The following is a 22,338-nucleotide window of genomic DNA, read 5'->3' as shown; positions in this document are numbered from 1 at the left end:
ATAGAGAAGTTATGAGACTTGGCTCTGCCATTGAAATCCTGCGTGAGCCTGGTCAAGAACAGAGCATGGAATCCTAACTCTTAAATTCTTTGGTCTGACCTGCAGAGCCATTCCCTCCTTTAAGCCCTCTTAGGTATTTCCCACCCCCAAATTAAAAAAAAAAAAAAAAAAAAAAAAAAAGTCATTGCAACACATTGTCTCATTTAGCAAAATGTTGTGAAATATCAAGCCAATTAGTTGCAATGAGTCTCAAAGAAAGGAATTTTTCTCATGGTTTTGGTAGTGTAGCAATAGAGCACGTGATTTGGTTTTGAGTGCTCTCTATCAGAAGAATGAACAGCATCCCCCACAGCTGCAATATCTTGCATGAAGGCAATTGCTAACACTAAATATGGCAGACATGATGTTCACTCATGGTCTTATCTTTATTTCAACATTCTTAAACTAAAAAATGAAAGAGGGCAGGTGACAAACAGGGCAGAAAAATATTTGGTAAGGATTTTGCTTAATCTGTCCTCTCATCAGATCACATAGCTTCTCTCAGCTATGACTGACTGTAAGCCATGCAGATCATACACAGTAAATACGATTCAGAAAGAGAAAATGTCACAGTAAGCAAAATTCACCTCTAAATCTTAACCTCCTTTATCAACAATAATGCAAAACTTTTACTTTCTGACTGTAAATCAGTATTACTACTTCCCACAAACTTGGCAAAAATTCATTAGCTGATTTTTTTTTTTTTTAATTCCTTCACAAACTGGGCAGGAGGGGTGGAGAAGTAAAAGGCCAAAGTTTATTATTGAACAGCTGTAAATGTGTAATAACTACAATGGTTTTGCTCCAGATTTACACATGTGTAATTCAGATGAGACTGTAGCTTCTAATGAATACACTGCTGATGTCACACTTATGCAAATCTTACAAACATTACTGGATGTGCTGGTTTTCGGAGTGCAATTCCCAGTTGTCCCTTCTATTTGCATTCAAAGATTTATATTTAAATCCTCAGCTAGTGTAAATTGGTATAGCTCCATTGACACCAGTAAAGTACTCCAATTTACATCAGCTGAGGATATGGCCTGTAGAGTTTGTAGGCCAGATTCACTGGAATATTCCAGTTGTTTTGCACCACTCTGGTGACACAAACCAGCCAGAAACCAAGAGTAATTGACCGGTAGGCTGGGTTCATGGCTGCTTTGTATCACCAGAATGGGATAAAAGCAGGCCAAATGAAACAAGGAATCTGGTCCAATATTTTTACTCAAAACATTTAAAAAAGTTATGAATTTTTTTCAAGTACTCGTAGATCCTCAGATGAAAAAGTGCTCAATAAGTGCGAAGTTCTGTCATAAACAGTAATGTGGGCCAGTTTTTTTAAAAGGTCAATACAACTTTCAGAAATGCACACCTACCTGTTCAACCCACAAAACGTCACGTGTGCACAAGAAGTGTAAATGCACATGCAAGAACCCTTCACGTTCAAGGGTTATCAACCTGTTATATCAACCTTTGAAAATCTGGAACAATGGGTCTGATTCTGCTCTCACGTAGGTACCAAGCAGGAATAACTCCACTAAGCCAATGAAGTTACACTGTTTTAACGGAGAGCGGAAGCTGGCCCGGTATATCTACTCACCTCAAAGAGGTGCAGTTTATTACAGTGCTCTTTTTTCCCCCCTGAGTACAGCAACACATTCATCAGAGCACTTCTGAATGATGGTTTTTTGCCAAATGAAAGGGCACCTTGTCCCAAACATCTTTGGTCTCATGTTTGATCCATTCTTTGTGATAACTATGCTTTGATTCATCATCATTGGTCAAGTGGGTGTTTCCAGTAAATAAACAAAATATAGCAGTTAAGTATAATCAGGGAGACAAATTCTCGCTTACTTGCTATTAGGAAACAGGTAAACAGAGCCCTTCGTTTAACACCCCCTTTGCCTGACTCTTTATATCTTAGCAACAGTAACTATATACGTTGACAAAATAAGGAAGGTTTCACCAAAGCAATCAGCCTTAGAACTATGACCTGTTCATTTGGAAATACAATAAATCTAAAACCCATATTATTATTTTGTATAGAATGGGCTAAATTCTGCTCACCAAGGTAGTAGTACAACCTTATTGACTTTGATAAGATTTCACCTTTGTACTTACAGGGTGACTTTAGTTCTAATGTACGTGTGTTGCTATAATCTCAAAGTACTATCCAGCCTAATAAAATACCAGATTTTTTCTTTGCACCTCCCAGGAATACGCTAATGTAAACCAATGAACTTTTGACTGTTCAGATTCTCTACTGAAAGCTGCTGAATCATAAAATTCAAACTCAGGCTTGTGTATCTGAAACAAATGAGGTCTATGAACTACTTATAAAAAAATGTCAAATAAGAATAAGGAAAAATAATGAATAAATAATCTTAATAATTGGGTCAAAGGTTGTCCGATGCACTTTCCCATCCATTATATATGCCAGTATTCTTCCCTTGAAGTTTCTCACAATTTTTTATAGCTCTAAGCAACCAAGGAAGATATCACATGAATTATTTTACAACCATATGGGGATGGTGGCCTCATAGTTTATACTGCGGACTTTTAACAAATCTATTGCAATTATGGATGTGTCACTGAAAGGGGAATGATCAATAGTATTCTAATCTTCTCTACATTCTGCTGCCACTGGTTTTTTTTGGGGTTTTTTTTTTCCGACACCCTAATAAGTATTATACAGAGGCATTAAAAAGAAACCACAGCAATACAAGGTTTATAACATATAAGGTGTTTTTTCATTTCTCTGCTAATAAACCAATGAACAATCAAATGCCAGGGGTGTAGGGGACTTCATTCAAGGACTGGTAACTCACTTCTACATTAGCAGTTTGAATCTAACACAGATCAGTAGAATCAAATCGTTAGAATCTGAAAGTTGTCAGGTGCTTATACAGACTTAGGTTAGTAGTATCAGTGCAGTGCAGTCCCAAGTGGTAGAGTATAAATCCTCATTTAGTGTTGGAGTTTCTGCTCACTGGTTGCAGTTTAAAGGTAAATCAATATCAGGTAAACTATCACGACAGTAGTATTCAGGTTGATAGTCTCGGAGTGTCCAAGGACAGACCAGGCAAGGGGAAAATTTAACTGTCACTGCTAAATATTAGAACTTGTTGGAAAAGTGGAATTTCCATTCCATAGGAAATTCCAACATTTCAAAGAAATTATTTCAAAACTTCCCATGAAATGAAAATTCTGAAAGTTTTTTGATCACTGAAATGTTTTGCTTTAATAACATGCTTGAATCTTTTTGTTTCAAAATAATTTCATGTATGTAATAAATGCATCATTAAAATATAAAAGTCAAAACAAAATGAATCAAAATTACAAAACTGAAATAAAAAATGAGAAATTCAAAATGATTCAGTTAGACAAAATGTTTCCACAAAAATATTCTGATTTCAATGAAAATGCATTTTCAGAAAGAAAACTGATCCATCTAAAAGCTTTCAATCAGCTCTACTAAATATGAACTTCAAAACAATATGGAGGCATATTAGAAGAGTGACACTGGGAAAGCTTTAGTTCCCAAAGCTTTCAAACTAATTCAAGAGTCATATATTCATTTTTAAAAGTGACAATGGACAGAATTTTCAAAAGCAGGCAAAGTCCAATTTTCCAATGAGACTTAGGCAAGCTCTATGAATCAGTCTCCTAAATCAAACTTCATGAATATTGAAATGAAACTAGATTTATGGCAAACAGTAAAATTGTACAAAGTGCATTAGTATTTTATGATTGATGATCAGTTATAAATCAATAACATTTTCAAAAGAGGCCACTGACTCTGGGGGCCTCAGTTTTTGGGTGGCGAACTTACCATCTCAAGTTGGGCATTCAACTGAGATACCCAAAAATCACAGGCCATTTTTGAAAATTTGGCTGCAAAGGCCTGCTTGTACAGTACATATGCATATCAAACTCCTACTGATTTCAATAAGTACTTGGTCTAAGTTAGAGAGGACTTCAGGATGAAGGCTCCAACTAAACAAACTATTTTAGTGAATTCTTTTCAGCTATTCATTCTTAATGAACTGCACTGGTTGGCAACTGCACAATATTGTGACCGCTGGATTACCTATAAACAATTCTTCCAAGCAACCTGATTTAAACACTTATAAATCTTTGCTTTTAGAAAGGATTGTTTTATTACCATAAGTACACAAGGAACAGACTGACCTAAACCAGAAGGCAGGTGACAGCTGCTTTCAAAATTCCAATCTGCTTACTGATGCGAAAGGAGAAAAGGAATAAATGAGTGATTGCTGCTGATTCCTATGACAGCTCTACATATGCCTAACATCTCCAGATTTTTATAGCTAGAAGCCAATTAGTTTTATTTCATACGTAAATGGTAGTACAACAAGGGGCAAATAAGAATTCATTGGACTGCATTATCATAAAGCACAAGGCACATTTAAAAAATCACTTCACACACTTCTTTGCTTAGCAAAGAATTTTTTAAAAATAAATTCAAATCCATTCAGCTGTGTATATTCAAGAAGTGGCAAGGCACAGTAAATTTCAGCTGTTCTCTCATCCCTGGTATTATCAATAACATATAATGAGTTATCTCATACATTGGAACAGCTGTGCAGATCAGAGAGATAACTTGTTTAATTTAACAACTGAAACAAATGGACTTAAGTCAGAAGTCCCTGAGGGGGTAAAAAAGGCTTCTACTTGGCTATAAGTGACTTTAGAACCATATGGAAACACCCTAATGACATTTAAAAAGGTATCAGAAGCATGTTAATTTATATTTTTCCAGTTTTAGGGCGCTTCTGTCCACATGAACAAATGAAAAGAACCATGAGCTGTTCTTGTCTCACAGTAACATGGAATGTGAGGGGAAAAAATTAATTGAGTACAACGGAATGGATGGCTAGAAATTGCATTGCATGCAAGGATGTCTCCTTTCCAAACAGAGGGGCTGGGATGTTCAGTCAAATGAGGGATCTGGTTGGCTGAATATTACATGATGGTTTTATGAAGACCATAATGCAACAAGTAATGATAAATTTAGTTTTGAAAAGCTGATTAATATAGTGCCTTTGAACTTTTCCCATTTTCTGCAGAAACAGATGCATAATTTATACAGCACTGAAAAAAACCCTGCTTAACTCTGCAGCCAAATATTATCCCTTACTGAAGAGTATCCTAAAATATCACTGGGCACTCACTCTGGAAAGTGGTACTTGGTATTGTTCTCTCAAATTCATAGTCTGCATCTGGACATTCTCCAGGGCCTCTCCTTGCATGTATGAGGAAGACGACTAAGTGCTTGTGAATTTTTGAATCTGCTGAAGTTTATATCCCCATTCAACATTTAAGAGAGCAAAACAGAGAAATCCCTTTATGATGAAATTATATATTCAGTTGGAGGCCATACTGCAGTAACTGAAGGTCTGAGGCACCATTACTACAATGAACTAATTAAACAAGGTGCATTACATTTCCTATTTTAAGATCACATTCCCTTAGGTAAAATCCAACAACTGAATGTCTATTTGGATGAACATCGTAACAGATAATGAGGAGAAAATATCCATACAAATATATACCTAAAGAATACAATAATTTTAATTTAGATATTAATCCCTCATTGAGCCAATGGCCCAGAACCATGAACTTTCTTGAAGCTTTACATAATGAAAATATTATGGATACAGTGTAACTGTATAATGAGTAACTATGCCATGTAAACTATGTACAAAACAAGGGAAAAATAAACAACTATCACTCACTGGTTACTAGTGAGGCTGGTTTCTGCTTGGCCTTTCTTGGACATGCGAACTGCTGAACAGACATTTCCTTGTTTTATGCAATCTGCATAGATAGGCCTGTAAAGCTAGTCTGACCACAAGAGATTTAATAGCTTTAGCCAAATAATGTAGTAACCATGTGAACCATGAGCTGCTCCAGCTTGTTTGTGAGCCTCTCAGCAAGGTTCAACATGCCACTATCTGCATCTTGTTGCCAGGAAACACAACATCGCTTTGGAATACAGGAAAAGTCAGGTTGCAGTGACCACAAGTGAACTCCAGGAAGACTCATATTGACCCCAAAACAATCCATATCCAAAGGATTAGGAGGTGTCTCTGACATAAAGAGATACTGTTTGTCAGAGAGAGCTTCCTCCTGTACACTGCAACCCCTAAAAAGTCCTTTTCAGATTCATTGTTCAAAACTAGAAGTCCCAATGCTGAGTAAGTTCTGTGTCTAGGCACATGCTGATAATTATCTTCTAAGGTAGATCTCTCAAGGAACTAAATAGTTGGATGTACAACATTTGCTAGATCTTGATTCCACAATAACATTTAACAAATCTTTTATTAGAAAGAGTACAGGATGTTGCAAATTGCTAGTGTTCGTTAGATCTTATTCTGGGGCCTGATTCGCGTAGTATTGACTAAGGCCAAGATTCCCACCAAAGTCAATGGAGAGACTGAGGTAAAGACTACAGGATCAGCAGCTTGGTGAGGAAGTTTTGCAACTAAAAAGTATTAAACGTATTTATACTCTCAATATGCTACCTCCTCTTCTATCCCCCCCAAAACTAAAATGGACAATACCCACTGAGAGTCTGTTGTTTAAAACTGATCCAATTCCGGATGTTCAAAGATCTAGCTCTGTACTCCAGCAAGTCTCTAGCAGGCTATAGAACATTCAGAATAGTTCTGACCCAGCATCTCTGGATTTTCCAGGATTACACTGCCTCTCTCACTTTACTCATGGCAGCAGAACATAATGTGTTTGACAATAATCCTGATAAATTTCTTCCTGACTAGTTTAGACAGACAGAAACTCCATGTACCAAGATGCCAAAATACTCACCAGACTGGAAATTAGCATCATAAGTGTAAAGGGTGAGGGCACTATTCTGCCAGTTTTACAATCTGAAAATGGGAGGATTAAAGTGGCTGTGAAGGGGTTTTTGATTATTATTTTTTTTAATTATTCACTCCTGACACTGATTTAGACAAGCAATCTCATGTGTATAGCAATGGAATTTGTGAGGGTTTTTTTTGTTTTGTTTTAAAAAGGAAAACTTAAGGAACTTTTCTGTTATTAGCTGAGCTCAGATTTTAGTTACTTAGATCTGTTTTCTTATTTCTAGACTCTTTTTTTTTTTTGGCTGATTTATTTTCAGTTTTCATAGCCAGTTATATACAGTTTAAACTACCTGAAAAAAGTAAGCCACAACATTGTAACATTAAAATATAGTGGATTCTGTTTGTAAGTCAGGATATTTTGAGGAAAAAGGCACATTTTCTGAGACTTAATTCTGTATCATGGGTTCTAGCTTATTCCCCAAAATATATAATTGAATTTCTTTTTCTCTACCTTGCTTTAATTTTCAGTGCAGGTTATGAACGACATAGGTGCTGTCATTATTTTCCAGGGTGTTGTCAGTGAAAGGGTGAGAAGTTATAATTGATGAGGCAAAGGCCTTAGAAGCTAATCCAGTGCTCAATAAAAGTCAATAGAAAGACTCCCACTGACTTCACTGGGCAATGGTTTGGGCCTCTGGTATCTAAAAGGCAAATTCAGTATTGTAACTGAAACTGAAATGTTTCTGACCCTGAAACATTAAGGAAGAAGGAATGACACTCTTCATAGTGTGTGTTTGGGAAAACTAACTCAGAGATGCAGATACTAGAGACTAAACTCAAGATTTTATTCTATGTATGTGGACAAAGGGTAGTTCCGCACTCTCTCATCAGAAGAAGTGGCACTGCAGGCTTCTGAGGCAGGGCACAAAAGGGCAATAAGAAAATAAGAAAAGATCTGAGAAACTACAATATGTAACAGATTTCCTTTAGCATATCTCCAACACATTGAGCTTTGCATTTATGAGTTCTCTACAATGGCCTTCGTTTGAGGCAGGAGAGGGAAATATTTAATGCAGCAGACTTACTTTCCAGTAGAAGGACTCATGTAAGTAGAGTTTAATTTCCATATCTCAGTCCTCCATTGGAAAGGTGTCTACACTTGAAATGCTACACAGCTGTGCTGCTAATAGCATTTCAGCATAGCCACTCACTGTTCTCCCTTTGGCACAGGTAATCAAGTTCCCTGAGTAGTAGTAGTTAGGTCACAGAACAATTCTTCCGTCAACATAGTACTGTGAACTTTAAATGACATATAAAATGACAAAAAATGGTACTCTGCAAGGACCCAACTAGCTAAGTACAGGAAGACTACAGGCAATATTACCATACATTTCAGCAAATATTGGCATATTTTAAGTATCTGAAAGGGAATCCCCCTCCCCCCCCCCAAAAAAAAAAACAACCCCAAAAAACAACTCACAGTCTGTTCACCAGATGTATGGGAAACAGCATTGATTTTTATTTTCCTTAATTGTTGTTTAGCTGCGTGCATTTGGCTTTGCTAGTAAGTGAATGCAATTACCTACCGGTACCTCACTTTGATCCTGTCATTGTCTGGGTTGCAGTAGAGTCTTTCCAGATGCTCTTGAGAGTCATTGGTCACACTTTGCCAGGTCTGAGTAGCAGTCCTCCTGATTTGCCAGTGATATGGTAACACAGTATGATGCTTGGGACAGTCACTGCCATAAATACAATTGCCCTGCAGAAAATCCACACAGATCTCTATCCCATCCTCCTGGTGGGTGTGATATTGCAGCTGGTTCAAAAGTTCAAACACAAGATCAAGTGAAGCCTCCTCACTTTTGTCCTGAAAGAGCCCAGCATTGAATTCATCGTTTGGGTTCAAATTGTACTGCATCAAGCAGCTATTCTCCTGGAATAATCCAGATGTGTAGTCTTCCAGTATCTTGTCTGGGCACACTGGACAGGCTGCAGCATCACTTGAGACTGAGTGAAAGGGGTGATGCTGGAATGATTCATTAGTGGAATCAGCAGCAGTCCCAGGATTGGTTTCTGATGGGAAGCCCTTAACCCCAGACTGAATCTCCTGCTCAGGGTGACCAGGAGGTGCATGAGTCTCTGGAATTTGACCTTGCACATCTGAAGTTCCTGGCATCAGCACAGCCACATTGCTGCCCGGCTGGGGACAGGGGGCACTGAGTCCTAGGGCCTTTTTCACAGCGGGTTCACATAAATTGCTATGACCTCCACTTTGGCCTCTGTGCACAAAGACCCCATCCAGGCTCCCAGCTCCCAGCAAACTGGTGAAGATTGGCCGCAAAGCCCTGAGAGTTTCTGTGTCCAGCCTCTTCTGCACTTGCTGCTTCTTCTTGAAGCAAGGCTTTACCGGTGGGATCTTATCAGACAGCCCTATCTGGGGAGGAAAGTCTTCTGAAGGAGGGCACTTCATCCCTGGACAGTGGGCCTGCTGCACAACACAGGCTGGCTCCAGTTCAGCATCCATCCGACACAGACTCTGCTCTCTCCAAATCACTTTCAAACTCCCAGAGCCTCACAAGAGCCAACCTAGGGCAGAAGGGAAAACAAGACAGTTACTCTCTCTAATTGCTCAAGGTTGACACAAACAAGATCACTCCTGGAGAGGATTTCAGGCCAGCAACAGCAAACTCCTCCTCTTTCTGTGTCTGTGGGTAGCCCCCAGGCATGTAAAGCAAGAAACCAACCAAACTCAGACTAATTAATCCCAACCACACACTTGCAGTCTTCTCACACACACTCAGACATGCACATAGACCCTGGCGAGGGCAGGGAAAACTGATGCTCTTCTTCCTATCCTAATGTCTATTACTAAATAGGGCTTTGGCTCATCATATTGTATAGAAGCCTTGCCCTGTTCCTTCTCTCTCTGTCACTCACACACACACACACACCCCCATCCAGAGATTCACACCCTCACACATACAATGTAATATGTCCCCACCACTTTTAACACACACCCATTTTTTCTCTCTCTCTCTCTCTCTCTCTCTCTCCGACACAGGTATTGACTCCATGCAGATACATTCACTCTCATACAGTCTCATATGCCCACATACACACACTTTAACTGCTGGGGTTGAAATCATGACCTCATTAAAGTCAATGGCAAAGCTCCCATTAACTTCAATAGAGGCCAGGATTTCACACTTAGTCTTTAAACAGTACTGCAAATACTTACACACCAGTCTCATACATGCCTAGACACTCCCATTTTATGCCCAGATACAGCTTCACACTGTCCCACATGCCCATATACTCTCTCACAGTCTGATTCACACATATATACTGCACTCAATCACCCTTGTGTGACACACCAACAAGCTCGCTTGCCTACTGAGGGCCATTCAGCTAGAACTGCACTGCTCTGGAAAGGACATCAAGGAGTGTGTTACTTTCTCAGGAATAAGGGAAACATTTGTAAAAAATGGAAATGTCAATGATTTACAAGAGGGAAAAACAAAATGTTTCCAAAATGCAAATACATAATTATATATCTAGAGGGTTATTGGAAGACAAAATACTGATTTATTAGCCAAGAGTTTGATATTTGATTGCATTTTATTAAAAACTATTCAAATTCACCATGTGTAGCCTAAAATTGTACTGTTTAGTACATTAAAGATTATGATTTACTGAAAATATGCATTCAAGTGAGAATAATGGATTATTCTGAAGTAAAACCCCTCAAAACCCAGATATGATCCAATCGTTGTTTTCATGCTGAAGGTCTGTTCTACAAAAAGATCTAGTTTTGGTTGCATACTTTTACAGTAAAGTATTTATTTACAAACATTTCATATTAAATTGAGTGTAGTGTTATCAGGACTGTCAGGAAAAATAAAATACAAGTAGGCAAATGCTGATGTGTCCTCTGATTTTAGATTCTTAGGGTTACTTTGAAAGGTGACTCTACCAGTCTGCCAACTAGAACACAAGTTCAGCTGGAACACATCTTCCACAGTCACTATCAATCAGTTCTCTACTTGAACCATAAAATAACACCTTAAAGCTTCAAATAACTTCAAAGGGCCATTTGATTTAGGTTTAAACCCTCAAATACAAGAGGATCCAGAGTTATGGAAGTTGCATTCTGCTACACCCAAGTTTAGCAGCCTGTGTATGTAAGTGGTTCGGGAGCCTTGTGCTGCCGGGGAACAACTGGGGGACTTAAAAACATTTTCAGCTATATCTTTAATGCTATTTTAATACTGCTATTGTTCACTCGACTACTTTCTGCGTCTGTGCTATATTTTTAAAAGAACAGTTCATTTTATTTTATAGAATTGAGTTCTTCAACTTGTCTATAAAAACAGAAACCAATGGGAATAAGAAGCATTACAATCTGGAGAGATCTACATTTAGGCACCTCTCTAACATCACAAAATGACCAATATTATTTTGAAATAACGTTGAACTCAAGTCGCTCTGCGTGGAGACCTTGCGTGCCATGTATTAGCACAGAGACAGGTCTCGTGGGTTGCAAACTAAGCCCCTGACAATTAGGAATCGCCATCATAAAAACCTACTGCCCTTCGCTTTGCTGGGGAAGCAACTCCCCAGCCGCCCTAACAAACAAAGCAGCCAAAGACACGGTTGGACTGGTCACCTGGGGACTTTCTGCCTCCTCTGGGGCGGCGCTGCGGCTCCCAGGCAGCAACCCCACAACCCGTAGCAACGCAGAGTGCAGAGCCTCGCCAAGCTGTGACCTGCCACCACACCGCTTTGGTCACCCTCTCGCAAAGAGCCCGGGCCGGCCAACCCCGCGCTCACTTAGCGGGAGGCTCCCGCATGCGGGATTAATTTCAAGGCGCTTTTAAAACAAGACTCGTCGGCTGATGACAAGGATTCTACTGTCCGCCTGTTTCAATCCGACATTTCCTTTCCCTCCGATCATTTGTTCTCACAAACCCGGCCTCTCCTGTCACAGCCCAGCCCTGAAGTTGCTCTGTGGCTTACCCGAGAGCCAGCAGCAGCGCCCGGGGTGAAGCGGGAGCGAGGGCCGCGGGTTTTGTCAGCAGCGGAGTCGATTCCCTTGGCTGGCGGGGCTGGGGCTGTGGAGAGAGCGACAGCCGCCTTCTTCCGCTTGCTCTCTGCAGCGTGTGAAGCTCATCTGGCTCTCAGAGCCTTCCCGCCTGCCGCTCTGTACGTGACAAACCACCCATTCCGCCCTCAGAGCCGCAGCGCCACGGCCCTCCAGACCCCGAGGCTTCTCACATGTTACACTGTAGCTGTTTAAATATTGCTTCCTGAAAGCACTTGCCAGGCAGCTGCACGACTCTGGGAGGAGCTATGAAGAGGCCAGGGATCGGCTCTGCACCTCTCCGTACCAGGAATCCAGACTCCTCCCTCCCTGAGTGTGTGCGAGTGAAACAGGGAGAGAGCGAGCGAACGCTCCTGTTTGTTTGTATAGCTCGGATTCTGTACTCTCTGTGCGGCTGAATGCCCCACGGGGGCTGACTGAAGGGTCACTTTGTTCTGGAGACAGACAGGGAGAAAAGTATGCACGGAAAGACTCCGTTTTCGGTCACATACTGAACAAATCATCATGTTTTAGTCCTCCCCTCCCCTTTCACTGTAATCAGAGCTGCACTTTAAGCAAACAAACCAACCACCCAACCAGTAAAACACAGAAAGCAGAACTGGAAAGTTCCCATAAAGTAATGATCCTGTAATTAACACACACACATCCACCCACCCGCTGGACATAATTTCCTGGGAAAAGAGATTCTGCCTGTAGCTTACAATGAGCGTCGGATCTGGAAGGACAAAAAGCAAGAGGCCAGGGGAAATGGGGAATGCAGAAGTGGAGAGGGAGTGACACTATTTACATTAACTGATACTAGCAGGTTTGACACAAAGGAAGTTCTTTTTTAAGTGTTTTAAATGAAATATCTTTAAAATAATAAACCAGCAGTGTGGAAGAAGACAGCCTTAAGTATATTTATCCTGTGTGTGTGGTTTTAAAAACTATTCTAAAAAGTATGTTCCTAAAATCCTTATCCTATGGTGAGATGGACATCTGCTAACAAGCATTATTAGTCTATGCAAAGCAAGTCAAATATGCTTAAAAGTTTGGTAGCAATGAGGTAATTTAACAACACACAATAATGACATAATAGAAATCCTTGAGCATTTGATTTGTTACTGTTGGTTTTACAATTAATTTTAGATATAAAGGCCTCATCCTGTATTCCCTGTACATCACAAATTCCCATTGTAACCAATGGGAGCTTAGGGTTTGCAAAGAATGTAGGATTAGGTCCCCAAATAGCTATTTATATGTGAATAAAATATATGCTTAGATGTATATGTGTGTGTGAGAGAGATGGAAACTGCTCTCTTAAAACTAAATAAATGTAACATGACATCAGTTCTCATGGTTTAGGACAGTGGCTCTCAAACCTTTCCAGACAACTATGCCCCTTTCAGGAGTCTTTGCATACCCCCAAGATTGGTCTTGCATATCCCCAAGTTTCACCTCACTTAAAAACTACTTGCTTACAAAAAATCAGACATAAAAATACACAAGTGTCACAGCACACAATTACTGAAAATTGCTGACTTTCTCATTTTTACCATATAATTATAGAATAAATCAATTGGAATACAAATACTGTACTTACATTTCAGTGTATAGTATATAAAGCGGTATAAACAAATCATTGTCTTTATTAAATGTTAGTTTGTACTGACTTCACTAGTGTAGAGTAGCTTGTTGTAAAACTAGGCAATATCTAGATGAGTTAATATACCCCGGGCAAGATCTCTGTGTGAGCAAACCCCTGGTTGATAACCACTGGTTTAGGAGACAAAAACCAATGGATGAAATCCTGGGCCCAAGTGAAGTCAATGGCAAAATTCCCATTGACTTCAGTAGGGCCAGGATTTCACACTATGAATGATCAGATCAAACATAAGGGCCCAATCCTGTAATGAGCCACATGTGGATGGACTCATGTCTGTGTGGAGCCCCTGTGAAGTCAATGAAACTTCATGTGGACAGATCTCTTTGCCCCAGGCAGAGCCCTTTTTACTGTAATGGAGCACCATGTGGCACTGAGCTGATTGAAGAATTGGGGCTAAAGCCATTAATTAATATTTGTACAGCATTTTAAAAAAGAAAACATTATAGAAGTACTATTACTATAAAATACAAGCCATTTGGTTTTTTTCTGCATTTTTTGTGGGATATCTTTATCTCGTATATTTTATATATGGTTTTGTAAATAATATGTTTCTAATTTTGCTTTTGTGCAGCAGCCGTTACCATGCTGTCATTTTTGTTGCTATACTTTGTGCATGTGCCAGAACATGACGGATTAGTTCAATATGCTGGTGCCATTGGCTGAGATGTTTCTATGGTGAGTCACATACATATATTTGATTAGTGGGTTTCAGCAGAAGGCCTGGCTATGTGTCCATCAACTTTAAGGGACTTAATAGCACCAGGATTCCATTTACCTAGGGCGTAATTAACTCCCCAGATATAGTGAATTATAATGAGGTAAATAATACAACATATAAGTCATTGTAGTGTAATTAATATTTTTTTTAGACAAGGACTCAATCCTTCACTCCTTGTGTACCCAGATGCCTAGTTACTTTAGTGAGAGTTCTGGATGCAGAGGAAAATGCAGGATTTGGCCCAAAAATTGTGTAGGTCATTTTTAGATTAAATAACTAACCTCAGACTGTAATTTGAAAATGTATTTTAAATGCAGAGAGAAAAACTATTCTATGTCATTGCTATATTAAAACTAAGGGATCTATCTTCATGAGCTGGGGCTGACTTCATTTGAGAATAGCATATTAAATAGTGGATTAAAAGGGTAACCCATCTGTAGCATAAATGAAACACAAATCTTCTTTATAGTTATTACTACATGTTTATGGAGCGCTGAGTGTCCAAAATGTTACACAGAATCAAGCTTTAGTCTTTGTAACTACACTACACTTTGACTAACAAAACAAGAGCTTTACAACATGCAGGCAATGAGAATATGGAACATGCTGCCATGTCTGCATTTATGTCAGACTGAACTAACTACACAGCTCAGTTTATTTTTCAAAAACTACCAACACAGAAATTATCTAATTGTTTGGAACAGCATATTTTATATGTAAGCTATAAATAACACATAGGGTCAAACTCTGTAGTATGCACAATTCCCATTCATTTCAGTGGGGTTGACAGAGTGCAACTCAGGTAAGAATTTGGCCCAGAATCTCTCTCTTTCTGTAGTCAGACACATAATTTCGGGAGATACAGCCTGGCACAGTGCAGGGTCACAAAGCACTTTCTGAGGCTACACAGCATACAAAGGGAAACCATGACCACCATGAAGATATGATCTCATTTCTATTTACATGTTTTATGCCCTTGACAATAGCAAGTGTGTTTTAATTAATTCTTTCAAATGGTAAAATGCATCAGAGTGCTGTAATTAATTATTTTGACATCCAAGTAATGGAATACTCAATATATGCACTTCATTTCTATATTGGAGTCAGAGAGGAAGTTTATCAGCTTTAGCCTCAAATATTCCGATTAAAAAAAAAAAAAAAAAAAAGTTCAGGCTCCAAAATGCATCCTTCTGATAAAAATAAAATCTCCTTGACATTTGAATACTTGCAGAATGACACGTATAATTTCCCAAAACACCATGTTAAGCTGATCTTACTGCCATGGAAGGAAGCTAAAGTAGGTGCAACTTGGGAGAATGTTGCAGAAGAACAGGGAGCAGCAGATGTGCTGCTTGCTTCCTTCCCTCTTATGGCCCTCTGAAATTCAAATCTACACAAGCAGGGCTCTCCAAATCTGGGTGTGATGAAGAAGGGTGAATCAGGAGCCAAGAAAGGATCACTCTGTGGCATGCTTCTATCCTAACTCAATTTACTTCTACTGGCTATCCCAGCAAAAAAGAATGCTCATTATTTATTTTTCATGTCTTCTACCTCAGCCTATGAGATGAATGGTAGGTACAGACAATGGCAGCAAGGCTCACAAAAGACCCCTCCTGCCTAGGGTTGCCAGGTGTCCAGTTTTTGACCAGAAAGTCCGGTCGAAAAAGGGACCTGACAGTGTCCAGTCTGAACTACTGACCAGACACCAAAAGTCCAGTTACCTCAGTAAATGATCACAGTTGGCTTCTGTTCTGCCACTGGGAGGGAAGGAAGAGCAGCTGCTGCTGGAGCTGGAGGAACTTCCTCGTTCCGGTAGAAAGAGGTACCTGGCTGGCACCTGGGGAGGGATCCTTGAAGGCACGGTGTTTGAGGATCGATACTGGTGGCTGGGCTCACTGCCAGGGTCCTCTCAGCCTCCTTTGTGCCCCGCCTCTGGTGTGCTGCCCCCTGTCCTGCCCCAGTCACCCCTTCACCTCCAGAGCATGGTTTTCCCTCCTCTGTCCACCCCAGTCACCCCTCTACCGCTCAGCTGGCAGGGGGAAGGTGTAGAGAGCAGCAAATGATGGGGGGTGGGTAGAGGAAGAGGAGTGGGGGGGCCCTGAGGGAAGAGGTGGAGCAGGGGTGGGACACTGGGGGAAGAGGTGGGGCAAAGGGTAGGGGAGCTTCTGGCACTCAGTGTCTGGTTTTCACAAATTAGAAAGTTGGCCATCTTATTCCTACCATGGAGGCCCTACAATAAAAAAAGTCTGATTAATCACATGGATGGTGGGGACGTGTATGTGTTCTGTCTGTATGTGTTCTCAGGATCCACAGAGCTTGCAAGCCACTTCTTTCACCTTACTCTGCAATTCCATCCGCTTGATCTGGATGCTGCATAAGAAACTATGAGAGGAGACGCTAAGGTTTTTTTCTCCTCCTATTGCTTTTCAGGGGAAAGAGAGTTGTCCCAGAGAATTTGAAAATACAGCAACTTTTTGAGCTACATGCTCCTACTTGTAATAAAAAAGGTGCAGAAAGGGCTAAAATTCCCAGAACATGACTATCAAACTGAACTGGGTTACTAAATAGGTATTGTGCCATCAAGTCAGGTGGAAACAATGTTAGTAGAAACCAGCAGTGGGTGGTGCCAGAAACACCTACTGAAAATATTAAAAACCCATAGCTAAACTTTTGGGGATGCTATGTAGCAGGGATCTACTACAGGAGCTGTGGGGCAGAAACTGTAGCAAGGGGCCATGACCTATGAAAACATACAGCAAACTTTTCTAAATCCCTTGCTGTCTGCGATCAGTTTCCCATCACTTCACACACCATTTACAGATGGTCTCTATATGCTTAGACATCCTCAGAAACATTTATCTTTGGCCACACCAAGGTGCAGGATTTTTGCTAATAGCAAGTTAAGTCAAAGCAGCATTAACTTATCAGATTTCTGCAGTGATTTAGGGCATGATCTTTTAAGTGTAAAGGAAATTTGACAATTACTTTAACAGGGGCAAGAAAGGACCCTTTCTTTATTTTTCCAGAGCTAACACTCTGGATTTGTCCCACCCTCTCCAAGACTTCTTCAGATTATGCCTTCTTTCTGAAGTTGTTAGATCTTTTCCAAATTGTCCACAATTTTGTATGTCAGAATACTACATAGGAGATTTTAGTTTATGCATAGAACTTGGAGGCAGGCTTCACAACATTTACTACACTTTCAAGGGCACAAGCCAAGGAAGCATATGGCCCTAAGTTTTTAAACATACATTTTTTTACTGACTTCTTAATAATTAGGAAAACAAGTTAGTGAAGCGAAAAATACTTTCATCTTTTAAGATATTTTTCCCAACTGCATTATCTAGTTTAGTCATTTGCCTGAAACTTTGTGTGTTTAATGTTTTCATTTTCTCAAATATGGGACCGGTGAACTTTGAAACTACTAAAAGGAAAAGGCTCTGAATTAAGGTCTTGTTTAGCACATATCTCTGTATAGCACCTGAGCCGGTTCCCTTCAGATAAAGGTGTTGCAAGGTCTGCATGCAAACCAGTTTGTACAGTAAGGCGGCTACGTTCCTTTGTGAAATTACAGTCTGATTGTGAGTGCAACACCTTTGTTATTTTAAGAGCTTAGCTACTAGTAACAGAAGTTCTGTGGCTAACATCCATACTAAGAAAGCCCACATAACACTGAAGTTAATATAGAAAAGTAGTTTTGAGGTTACTTGTAAAACCTGGATTCACCTGGTGCTTTTCAGCTGAGGATCTCAAAGCATTTTACAAAGGTCAAGCTTCACAATATTTTTTGAGGTACTTAAGCATTATTGTTCCCACTTGGTATTTTATAGATTGGAAATATAGGTTAAATAATCTCCCAAGTTTATACAACAAGTCAATAGAAGAAGCAAGAATACTGCTCAAGGATGGGATCTTGTCTCAAATGAAAGCAATGGAAAGATTCCCAATAACTTTAATAGGGCCAGAATTTCACACAAGGATTCCTGTATCATTTCCTTGATCTAACCGCCATATCATATTTTTCATTTACTGTATATAGTAATTTTCACAACTAGCTCTACAAGTGCTTTAAAAATGAGAAAGTATCATTATTGTTGTAAAGCGCTTTGAGATCTACTGAGCCAAAATGCTATCTAAATATAAATATTATCAGTATTACACAATTTAAATGGTCTGCTGTATATTTTTACCAGAAAGAGAAAATGAACACAGAGCAGTGACTCACCCAAGGTCAAACAGCAAACCAATGGGAATGGAAACTAGGTCTCCTGACTCCGAATCTATGTGCCCTTTCATCACTGTAAAGTATTCTGTAGAATTGCCTTTTTTCTTTGCTGTGTAGCAGCTCTTATGAAAAGGTGGTAGAAAGTGAGAGAAAGGAATGGATAAACTTCCTGTTCTCTTTAATTAAACCACTGAGTAGCTACTAATTATTTATTTACAGTAAGAAGTGTAGAGTACAAAGCCATAATTACTTTAATATTTTATCAAAACTCTCCTGTCAGCGTTTCACATCCATTAAATATAATTTGCTCATGTTTAAAAGCTTTGGATAAATGAGATGTAAATACATTGTGCAGAAGCCAAGAAGGGAAGCTAACTATCCAAGGAAATAATTCATCTATACAAACTAATATTTATTAACAAGCTGTCACTCTGTATAAAGTAATCAGATAGATGGTATCTTTTGAGGCCTGTGCTTGATGGCCTCAAAAGGTACCATCTCATTAATCACTGAGGATAGGACAAGAAGCAATGGGCTTAAATTGCAGCAAGGGCATCTTAGGTTGGATATTAGGAAAAACATCCTAACTGCCAGGATATTTAAGCACTGGAATAAATTGCTTAGGGAGGTTGTGGAATGTCTGTCATTGGAGATTTTTAAGATCAGGTTAGACAAACACCTGTTAGGGATGCTCAAAATAATACTTAGTCCTGCCATGAGTGCAGGGGCCTGGACTAGATGACCTCTCAAGGTCTCTTCCAGTCTTACGATTCTATGTTTCTAAATGCTAATATTAACCCCAGTAACAATATGAATGCCCCAGCCCTGTTCTGATACGGACATGTGCCAGCAAGTCAGGTTATATACATTCCAAGAGAAAAGGAATGTGAATTATGCAGACATTAAACAAGTTAACAACTGGAAAATGAAACTCTGAGGTATCTCAGTTCATGCTGTCAATCAGAGGTGTTGAATTTGGTAGATGATCTAGTTTCTGGGACTCTTAATTTATTTGGGTCCATTTTTAGTGCAAAATACTACATAGTCTGGGTTTCATTATAGTTAAAGATTGCCACTTTAAAAAAAAAGAAATTATAGCACTTTCTATAAATAAATAAATAATGTGGACTTCTGGCAAACTCCAGTTCCTGGATGTCTATTTCCACCAGCCCTCTTTATCCTAGCCTTGATAATTGCAACCCTACAGCCTGTGATTTTAATTTTTGTTTTTCAAAAATCAAACAATGTGGTTGGAATGCTCGCTCACATGAGGGGAAGGAAATGAAGAAGATGAAGATCAGTTCTGAATGTAATGGAGATCCACAAGAGGAAGGCAGAAAAGGTTTGTGAAATAGGTCTAGGGCATTAGCTTTAGCTTTGGTGCCACCTAGTGGGCGAATCTTGACCTCTACACTGATCATTTTCATAATTTTTCCAAATGTTGCTTTAGCTCCAGTGTAGCTGAAACTGCAAGGTCCAAACAGGATGAGGTGAGATTTTCAAAAGCTCTCAGCATTAGCCTAAAATTGTTTCTAAGCCTGCTTCCAATCTGAGTGCTTAGCATTGACCTACCTCTGCTCCTACTGGGAGCTGCGACAGAGTGAGAGTAGTCTAGGACTGGCTCACCACTCTGTATTTTGTAACCATCCCACTCCCTGCATGGGCCAAACTGGGAGACAATTGATTAGGACTGGGTGATTAACCAGTTAACAAGGGGATTCAGTTTACTAGCTGGGGACTGTTAAGTGGGGGACAGGAAGAAAGGGCAAAGGAGACCAGGATCTCAGAGAGGTGAGACCTCTCATCTCCTGTGCCAAGGAGGTAGGCTGAAGCTTGGTAAAAGTCTTATGGCGATAGGACATGAAGCTGCATAAGACACAGTAAATAAAGTACACCATGATGAACTTACATACGCGTATCAAGTATCAGAGGGGTAGCCGTGTTAATCTGTATCCACAAAAGCAATGAAGAGTCTGGTGGCACCTTAACGACTAACAGATTCATTTGGGCATAAGCTTTCGTGGGTAAAAACCCCACTTCTTCAGATGCATGGACGGACTCCTGTACAGGAGTCATTTACTTCAACGGCAGCAGAATTAGGCCAACACTGAGTGCTTCTGAAAATGCTACCTCTAATAACGATATACCTGACAATAAATAAAAAAGAAGTAATTACTTGTCCTACTTGTATCCCGTTGCTGACTGATGCAGTCACAAATCTCATATAGTTCAGTAGTATTGTATATCTGATTAACGTGTTGTCTTTTGGGAGGACAGCAGTGTCCTACTGCAGCAATAGTTTTGAGCAGACACTTCTGTTAACCCATCAGACACACAGGTTATTCGAATTTCTGGTACTATCCACGAGCAAGTCTACAATCAGAATCTAGTCTCAGACTAGTCTGTTTCTTTCTGTGCCACCATTTGGTACTCCTGTGTAAATGGAAAAAGTTGGCTAATTTAATTTGTATTTTTAAATTAAGAGTTCAGGTGAATTATTCCTGTAGATTAAAAATAAATACACATGTATGATTTTTTTGTGTGCGTGTACAATATAGGCCTAATTTCCTTTCATTTATACTGATGGAAACCAAGAGCAATTCCAATGAAGTAAATGGAATTACCCCATCATAAAACCACAGTGAGTGAGAACCCCGTGGTATCCATGGTTGTAGGAGCTCAGCCCTTGTGCTAGTACGTAACCACATCAAAAGTGTGTTTCCCCTTATGCATCAACAATTCCACATTACCATTGGTGCTCAAAATCTCATATCAAGAATGTGACCCAGCTATGCATTTCTTTTTAGCAAATAAGGTCTTGAATACTTAGTGAAACCACTGTATTACCCAAAATACACAGTGCACACAGATACAATATTTTCTGATAGCTCTTTTCTGGCTTGCTCATAAGAAGTATCTCTGTGTGTAGTCTGATTCATTTGGGGGAATGTGAAATTAATGATTCAGACAGTCTCTACCCTGAAAATATTTAGCTGTTGATCAATTATTATTGTTTTATTTTTTTTACAGACACATCTTGCTATTTTAGGATTGTGGGCTAAGGACTGTGGGCCTTGAAGCAGACTGGCCTATCTGCAAGATAATCTAATATTTTCAATTTATTAGTACAATTAATCTTACTGATTTTTGGAAATACGTAATTCATTTCTGTTGTAATTTAGGTATCAATTCTGCCATGGGAGTTGGTCACCTGAAGAACTGCTCCAAATTCTGAAAACTCCTTATTATGAAAGAAAGAACTTTATAAAATAAACTGCCTTTATGCCTTAAATAGACACTGCTTGCCATTAACTCATCAAGCAAACAAAGCCACTCAGTTGTATGTCAAATCCCTCAGCCTTTTTAAAGGATGTCTTTCTAGGTGATTTTTTCCACTGCAACTATAAACATCAGTGTGGCAATAATCAGAGTGAAATTGATGTCCTGTCTACACTGTAATTCTGACCAATGTGGGGGGCCTGGTTCATAGATTCACAGATTCAAAACTCAGAAGGGAGCACCGTGATCATCTAGATTCTAGTCCGGGGTGGGAAAACTATGCCCCGTGGAGAGGATCCAGCCCGTTAGGGCTTTGGATTCGGCCCGCAGGATTGCCACCCCTGTGGCACCACAGGGCTAGGGCAAGCTCCCTGCCTGCCCGGGCCCTTACTCGCTCCAAGAAGTGGCCAGCACCATGTCCCTGCGGCCCCTGGAGGGGGCAGAGGGAGGGCTCCGCACAGGACTGGCTCCAGGCACCAGCGA

At 39.8% G+C, this 22,338-nt stretch overlaps 1 protein-coding gene across 5 annotated transcripts in view; it reads right to left on the bottom strand.

The window, feature by feature from the left end:
• Window positions 1-22,338, bottom strand: part of TIPARP (TCDD inducible poly(ADP-ribose) polymerase) — a 60,460-nt gene that overhangs the window by 21,907 nt on the left and 16,215 nt on the right. For 4 of the 5 annotated variants that reach the window (XM_050965937.1, XM_050965934.1, XM_050965936.1 and 1 more), the window contains one exon: window positions 8,474-9,473. In XM_050965937.1, coding sequence (XP_050821894.1) covers window positions 8,474-9,411 — 938 coding nt within the window. In that variant the 5' untranslated portion in view covers window positions 9,412-9,473. Of the gene's footprint in view, window positions 1-8,473; window positions 9,474-11,903; window positions 11,936-22,338 lie in introns of those variants that run through there. The other variant, XM_050965935.1, reaches the window with a different exon arrangement.

This window comes from Gopherus flavomarginatus, chromosome 8 (assembly GCF_025201925.1).
Source record: "Gopherus flavomarginatus isolate rGopFla2 chromosome 8, rGopFla2.mat.asm, whole genome shotgun sequence".
Classification (NCBI taxonomy): domain Eukaryota; kingdom Metazoa; phylum Chordata; order Testudines; family Testudinidae; genus Gopherus; species Gopherus flavomarginatus.
This window is presented reverse-complemented; position numbering and strand designations above follow the sequence as displayed.